Consider the following 8480-nt stretch of genomic DNA (forward strand, 5'->3'; position numbering starts at 1 on the left):
ATTGTGTAAATAATTTATAACAAAGTCAAAAGCAGTTTCCTTTTATGGTAATAATTCCCCTTTATAATATGTTTAACCCTCCAGGGGCACCGGTTAGCAGGACCCATATTTTTTATACTCCGCTAAAAATGGAAAAATATCTTAAGAAAATCAACATTTTAAAGCAATTATAAATATAACCTATATAATTTTTGCAGGCTTACGCATTTATAGTTTTATATAAATTTTTATGATATAACTTTGACCCCACTTATTAAAATTTATGGATCCGTCACTGCTCTTTTAAGTGTTACAAATCACTCTTTAAGAACTTTAAATGTAAGCATCTTAAATGAAAGATTTTTATAAATTTTTTTGTATTTAATAATTATTGGACATTTTTAAAGGATAATTTCTTAATTTAATGTTATGAGGACAATCGTTAGCAAATCCCATTAAATAAAGTGTCGTTAATTAATTAAGGCAAGTGGGTCTTCCCTCAAAAAAAAACAAAATTCAAATCTATACAGGCAGCTTAATTAGAAGCCAACATCACATTACAGGCTTACAGCTCTAGCTATAGTTTCCAACGCCAAATATGGATGTGATGAATAATTCATTCTCACTATCAACCTTGCCATTTACAATCTGCACCACTTTCTTGTTTCTCTTTGTTATCTTTTGGCTACGTAGAAACCGCAATATTACTATCGGTCCAGCTTCAAAGACACCACCACCACCTGAAGCTGCCGGCGCATGGCCGATAATCGGCCACCTCCACCTCTTAGGTAGTTCCGAGCAACCTCATATCACCTTGGGAAACTTAGCCGATAAATACGGACCCATCTTCACCATCCGTTTAGGTGTTCATCGAACTTTGGTTGTGAGCAGTTGGGAAATTGCTAAACAGTGTTTCACCATAAACGACAAAGCCTTTGCTTCACGTCCCAAATCTGCAGCCTTTGAAATTTTAGGGTATGACTTTTCCATGGTAGGTTTCAGTCCTTATGGTTCTTATTGGCGTACAGTGCGTAAGATATCCACCGTGCATGTCCTCTCAGCTCAACGTATAGATATGCTCAAACATGTAATGGAATCTGAGGTAAAGGAAGCTATGAAAAATAGTTACTCGTTTTGGGTAAAGATGAAGAAAGATGGTAACTCTAAAAAAGCAATTACTGAAATGAAAAGATGGTTTGGTGATATAGCTATAAACGTTATGTTTAGAACAGTAACAGGAAAACATTTTGATGGTGATGAGGAAGAGAACCAACAGATTAGAAAATTACTTCGGGATTTTTTCGATCTCACAGGTTCATTTGTTATATCTGACACGTTGCCGTTTTTAAGATGGATTTGGATGGAAAACAGAAGGAAATGAAGAAAACAGCAAAAGAGTTAGATGATTTTGTTCAAGTTTGGCTTGATCAACACAAACGCAACAAGAAACCGGCCGGCGGCAAACTTGGAGAATTTTTTTTTTCTACCCTACTTTTTTGCCAAAAATCCAAAAATACCCTAATTTTAAAAAAAATTCCGAAAATGCCCTACTTTTTCTGTACCACCTGACACCCCACAACTCCAAGTTGTGGGGTACCCTGAAAGTTGGTGAAATTTTTGTCTTTATTATACCCCACAACTCCAAGTTGTGGGGTACTTTATTTTTTTTTTAAATTTTTTAAATACCCCACAAGTCAAGATTGTGTGGTATTTTTAAGGTTTTTTTAAAAAAAAAATAATTAAATACCCCACAACTCCAAATTGTGAGGTACCTTGAGGTGCCGAAAAATGTGTCTCCCACAATTTTTTTTCTTTCAAATTTTGTATAATATGATAAAAAAAAATCAGAAAAAACATAATTTCCTAAAAAAATATATATAACAAATAAAATTACAATTATTATATAAAAAATGTCCTGTTCCCAAGCCTTCTTCTTGCGACTTGCCTTGGATCATTACGACGCGGTTTGAGAATTGTTAGACGACGATTTCTTTCATGATGATTTACTATATGGTCATGTTGGGATTCGTCATTGTTATCTGTAGTTGATAAAAAAAAAGAACTTAATTGGAATAAACTAATAAAATTATATAACATATAAAATTACAATAATTTCCTTAAAAAAAACAATAAAATCTACAATAATTATAAATATTATGATTATTATTATAATTACTTTATTATAAATGTCTAAATTAACATTATTAATATATTGTCCAAAATAGTGCAACAAATTATTAAAAATACTTGCTATTAAAATGTAAATAACATATTTTTTTTAACCATATTAAAATGAAAATTACACATTACAACATTAATTAGATGAAATAACATATTTTAATTAATTAATTTATTAAAACTAAATTTCAAATTGTTTGGATAATTGGCGTGGCCTAAGTTTCATGTACCTCACAACTTGGAGTTGTGGGGTATTTAATTTTTTTTTTTAAAAAAACCTTAAAAATACCATACAATCTTGACTTGTGGGGTATTTAAAAAATTAAAAGAAAATAAAGTACCCCTCAACTTGGAGTTGTGGGGTATAATAAAGACAAAAATTTCACCAACTTTCAGGGTACCCCACAACTTGGAGTTGTGGGGTGTCAGGTGGTACAGAAAAAGTAGGGCATTTTCGGAATTTTTTTTAAAAGTAGGGTATTTTTGGATTTTTGGCAAAAAAGTAAGGTAGAAAAAAAAAAATTCCGCAAACTTGACTTCATGGATGTGCTCCTTTCCACCGTTGATGATCAAGATATAGACGGTCGTGATGCTGACACTACAATCAAGGCAACTTGTCTGGTATGTTACTTTGTTACTTAGTGAAACGAGCAAACTCGAATATAGTTGAAAACTCAAAATGATATTTAATTCGTTGAGTCTAGTTCATGTAACCAATAACTTGAAAATTTAGTTTGTTAGTTATATGAGTCGAATTTAAACCACGTGTAGTTCAACTTATTTGGTTAATAAATTAACTCGATTATATACAATTTTTAAATTATTTTAAAATAATTATATAATTGATCATATATAATTTAAATAATAATCTGAATTAACTCGTAGTAGTATTTTGGTTTTGAAGTGTTTAATTGTGACCGCCTATGTTATTGCGATAACTTTTATTTTAATACTATTGTCTTTTAAAAAAATTAAAAATTAAAAAGCCAAAGATATAAAAGTTTTTTAAGAGGCTAAAATGGAATATATTTTTTTGTTGTGGCCGAGGTTCAAACATACCAACTGAGCTAAGCTCACGAGAACGCTAAAATGGAATATATTAACAAAACAAAAGGTTCTACCTAGCACAAGGTGTGCCAAGAAGAACAGAAATAGTCAACCAATATTTACAAAACAGAACCAAAGAAAAACAGCAAAAGCAAAAGGAAATAACAACTAAGCAATGCCCAACATTACAAGCGGACTAAGCCACCAACCATGGTAATTGAAAGGACAATCTACATATTTCGCCTTCAACCACCGATAGGAAAGTAGCTTTATTTTATCCACTACCTGCGTTGTCGAACACTCTTTGTCATTGAAGATCATGTTATTTCTTTCTTTCCATATTTCCCACACAATTGCGAACCAAATTAAATGCAAAATAGATTGCTGCACCCTAGTGTCGCCACCGCGATAGCTGAACTGAATAAAATGATCTGTTACAACATATGGAACTGTCGACGAAATACCAAGCCAAGAATAAATATAGTACCAAACAACCCCAAATATTGAACAAAGTAAAAATAAATGATTAAGTGTTTCCAAAGATCCACATCCACTAGCGCACATGCGAGAATCGTTATCCTTTGTAGGCAGTTTATTACGAAACAGACGCCAAGCAAAAATCACTACTTTCAGAGGAATGTCATTATGCCAAAGTAATTTTGCATCAACCGGATTGACAGCTGTAGGCACAGCTGTAAGATGATTATAAGCACTACGAACAGAAAAAAAACATTAGATTTTTCCAAGTTCCAGAGCCATCTGTCCTCCTTTTGCACCTGCAAAGTCACAGACTGAAGAATTGATGTAAGTTCCCCCACCTGCTCCTCCTCTCAAGCAAACAATCTCCGCCTCACACCCACGCCTCACCCTCCTCCCCTCACCCTAACTGATACATATCAGCCACAGACAACCATTTAGATACCGACAGATCAAAGATATAAAAGTTTTTTTGTTCAAAAAAAAGATATAAAAGTTTTGGCTTTCTTTTGACAAAGAACTTTTAAACTATATAATTTGAGTAAATCAATCAAACTGTTGTGAATGTGTAATGTGCTTAGTTTAAGCTGGTTAATTGTCTATACATAAAAGAAATTTTAAATTATTGTCATTTTTCCTTGTCAAAAGAAATTTATTGTCATTTTCAATCTTAATTGTCTTGGGCGGCTAGGATTTTTTTTTTTGGGCGGCTAGGATTTTAAAATGATAGTAAATATTATAAAATTAAATCACAATAGACCTTTTCAAAAGAAAATAAATAGCTATTTTTTTTACAGACAAAAGAAAATAGTTAAATACTGTTTTCTACTAGTGTGTGTCGATGGATACATGCACACATATAATATACTATAATTCCACCACCACCAAAATTGCTCTAAAAAAAAATCCACCTCCATAAAAAATATATACTATAATTCTTGTTAAAAAATATATAATATAACATAATATATATATTTACCTTCACGGAACATTTGTTTGTCCTTTATCATAAGATTAGATACATTTTTGTACTTTTTTTTTTTTTTATCTTTTACTTGTGCTATAAATTTACCTAAAACTATGAAAGGTCGACTTGAGTGTATTTATACACAAAAGGTGATTAGTATGTTAGGATGTTCTAATTCTTATCACGATTAAAACCCTCGACATTTACTTCTTACCTTCTTTGATCTATCAGTTAAATTAAATGAGCTATTCACTCCCTCATTATGTATAGAAATATCATACATATTAATTGCACTGTTCTAGGTAATTCTTAATATGAGTAAAAAGTGTTGAGGGGCTACAATAGATCGGGTTGAACCAACTTTTTTTTTAACTAAGACATAGATAGAGTAAATCGATATGATACAAATTCGATAAAAACAAAAAAGATAAATCTACAAATAAACTCATAACATCTATGTTAATAACATAAAATGATAAAGTACATAAGCTTACAAATATGATTATATTTAAGTGTTTGAAATACATGTCTCTGAATATGTAATATTGACGACACTAAAATTATATATTGAATATGCACCGGATCGGGACCATCCTACTTAAACACCTCTGATCTTAACAATATTGGAGAATATTATGCTACTTTAAAACTCTCAAATAATAACAAAGGCACATTTAAATTTTATAGTAAATATCTTATTTAACTTATTTTAAATTAATTACCTGTCATTTTTATAATTTCTTTTATTTTTTAATATATATTGTTTAACATTCTATATGAATATTTTTTTTAATTGACTCAAAATACAATTTCAACTTGGGAGAATTATATTTTACTGAGGAGTTACACCGAAAGATGAATAAAAGAAAACTACTGAATGTTCTCATAGATTATTTTTAGACGCGACATTATAAATACTACAACTTTCAATTATCTTAACTAGCTGATGAAAATTGATAAGTGTTAAAAAAAATATAAAAAATACTATTATTGTAATATTTTGCAGGCACTAATTCTAGCCGGTACAGACACTACCACAGCAACATTGACCTGGTCTCTATCTTTACTTCTTAACAATCCTGAAGTTCTAAACAAAGCCATTCAAGAATTAGATGCACAAATTGGTATGGAAAATATGGCAATAAAATCAGATTTAGCAAAGTTTGAGTATCTCCAAGCCATTATCAAGGAAACATTACGTTTGTACCCAGCCGCGCCACTCAATGTACCTCATGAGTCCATTGAAGATTGTACTGTTGGTGGATACCACGTGCCAGCTGGTACGCGGCTCATAACTAACCTTTCGAAACTTCAACGTGATCCAATGTTATATTCAGATCCATTGGAGTTTCGACCAGAGAGATTCCTCACAACACACAAAGATGTCGATGTCAAGGGCAAACATTTTGGGTTGATTCCATTTAGTGCGGGGAGAAGAATGTGTCCTGGAATCTCATTTGGTCTTCAACTTATGCAAATAACACTTGCTACGTTGTTGCATGGGTTTGACATTGTGACTAAAGATGGAGGGCCGGTTGATATGGTTGAACAAAGCGGGCTCACCACAATCAAAGCCTCTCCACTAGAAGTCATTCTCACTCCACGTTTGTCTCCTAAAGCTTTTAGTCAAAATTAATGCTCAAGGTTATGTCTCACGTAAGAATAAATAAACACGAATTCTCCTCAACGGGGTGTCAAATAAATGCAAATACAAGCATACTTCATGTTGTCCAGTTTTTTCTATAACGCATAATTTGATAGTTACTTGTGGCTTTGGTGTACCGACTTTGGAAAACTGGTGCCTACAAAAATCTGTATTTTTGGTTCGCGTTTATTACGTGATAGATTACCGACTAGAGTGGAATTTTGAATGTGTATCTATAAAGTTGTATTTGGTGTTTTATTGACATTGAATCTGTTGTGAATTCGTTAAAAGTAATAAAGCAACCAATATCAACGTATGAACCGTCATAATATTCCTAAAGGCTTAGAAGCCCTCCAGAAAGGCTCTAAGACCTCCAGAAAGGCTCAGGCGCCCTCCAGAAGGGCTCCTGAGACTCTGGCGCGCTCGCCTTGAGGCACCGCCCTTCTAGGCTTTTAGAAACCTCTAGAAACCGCCTAAAATACATAAATACCCCTGTTGCTTGGGAACCAAGCAACCGAAACCCAAGCCCACGACAGGCTATAAATACTACTCTTGAGAGCATTCTCGGGGGATCTAATCATCAGTCCAAACCCTAGACTCCTAGTATTCCTTACCGTACTTTTCTGCAAGTACAGTTGGCGCCGTTTGTGGGAACCGGTAAAACTAACCTAGACCACACCTCACCCCTAAATCGCAAACCTAATCGTGATTTAAAATTATAATTCACCTCTGAATCGCAACCCTAACGGCGATTTGGAAACACCCTTGCCCTTTCATCGCCTCAACGACGTCGTCATCGAATCGGTCAGACATCACGGTGATGAAAGATATCATCAGCTTGTGGGTCATCAATCCATCTAGCCGATGAGTTACTGTTTCTTCCTTCTTTAAAGTTTCACATCGTAAGACTCTTGTGCAATCGTTTTGTCCGATTTGTTTTGTTGCTTGTTCTGCGGAAACAGCATCAAAAGCTCAGACAAAACCTTCGATCAAAGCAGGTCCCAGGTTATATCTTTTTATTACTCGCGATATCAAGTATGTGGTTGTTTTAATTTACAAAGATGGCAACGATATCAATATCTATTTAAGTTTAGTTATGCTTCTGCATATTACACATGCATGCTATGTCGTTTCTTTTCCTTTTTTAATATAAAGCTAAGTTTTGTAACGTGGCGTCGTCATCAAGCAGACTATATTGAATTGAGTTAATGTCTTGGCTTTGAAAAATCTCACATACCATGAATACCACACGGTTTCTATATATATATATATATATATATATATATATATATATATATATATATATATATATAAATTAAAAATAACAAAAGGTAATGGTAGCTTTCGATAGAGTTTCCAAGCACTTTTCAAATTAATTTAGCTTTCTTATGGACATATTTTTTAAAGTCGTATTTAATAGCTGAATTGTTTTGTCTTTTTGTAATATTATAAGGTTTTTTGTTAATTGGTTTAAAAGTGGCTAACATGACTTGTTCAAGTATATGTTGATGTTTTTGTCCGGAGAATTCTACAAAACAAGGTGGAACGAAGATTTCAACAAAGCCGCGTGAGGTTTGATGAGCAGTTGACTCGGCAAGGAATACCCCGCCCCATCACCATCAGATAAGAACATCAACATATTTACACTTTCGATTTGAAGAAATTATTTTGCCCAATATATTCGAAGAAAATCTATATTGATTGGAAGAAATTTTTAGATAGTTAACAGTTTTGGAGTATTATGAATTTAACATAGAAGTACATGTCTCTTTACATTCACTTTGTTATTATTCTCGCCACTATCAGTAGTATAATAGTTAATATGTTGAATCAATAGATTGGACTTTTCATCCTTAAATATATTACTACTTCTAGAAAACTTAGTTCCAACTTCGTAGAAGGAAATATTTGCATAGAGAGTAATGGAGTGGGCAAGTTACTTCGGATTCAATAGGAGAATGATAAGTTAATGGGCGAGATATTTAATTAGAAGAATGAAGAGGAAAAAGAAGAGGAGTACAAAGTACAGGCGAGCTAGATAAGAGAAGACAACGAGTAATTAGTTTTACTTAAATAGGATTGAGTACGATTAAGACGCCTTTATTTTGGAAGTTCGGAAGCAACGTTATATTTCAGATTAATCAAGTTCAGGAGGCAAACAAACCACCCACCATGGGCGACATTAAA

General features: G+C 33.0%; 1 protein-coding gene and 1 pseudogene across 1 annotated transcript; both read left to right on the top strand.

Moving 5' to 3' along the window:
* Window positions 1-267: 267 nt before the first annotated feature.
* Window positions 268-6372, top strand: LOC146932302 (strychnine-10-hydroxylase-like). The gene is made up of 3 exons (XM_085703947.1): window positions 268-1438; window positions 2684-2778; window positions 5655-6372. Exons 1-3 carry the CDS (start codon window positions 1330-1332, stop codon window positions 6282-6284), a joined length of 834 nt encoding a protein of 277 aa, XP_085560073.1. The 5' UTR covers window positions 268-1329; the 3' UTR covers window positions 6285-6372.
* LOC146932303 (strychnine-10-hydroxylase pseudogene) lies at window positions 578-1193 on the top strand (annotated as a pseudogene).
* Window positions 6373-8480: the final 2108 nt, after the last annotated feature.

This window comes from Medicago sativa, chromosome 4, assembly GCF_051527215.1.
Source record: "Medicago sativa cultivar Bolivia chromosome 4, Bolivia_mono, whole genome shotgun sequence".
Taxonomy (NCBI): Eukaryota; Viridiplantae; Streptophyta; class Magnoliopsida; order Fabales; family Fabaceae; genus Medicago; species Medicago sativa.

What these genes read in the sequence shown, in the direction of transcription:
- LOC146932302 (XM_085703947.1), top strand. Translation starts at nt 1,330, where the DNA reads ATGGATTTGGATGGAAAACAGAAGGAAATGAAGAAAACAGCAAAAGAG. An exon ending in CAACAAGAAACCGGCCGGCG is followed by an intron (nt 1,439 to 2,683) that starts GCAAACTTGGAG and finishes AAAAAAAATTCC; the next exon opens with GCAAACTTGACTTCATGGAT. An exon ending in CAATCAAGGCAACTTGTCTG is followed by an intron (nt 2,779 to 5,654) that starts GTATGTTACTTT and finishes AATATTTTGCAG; the next exon opens with GCACTAATTCTAGCCGGTAC.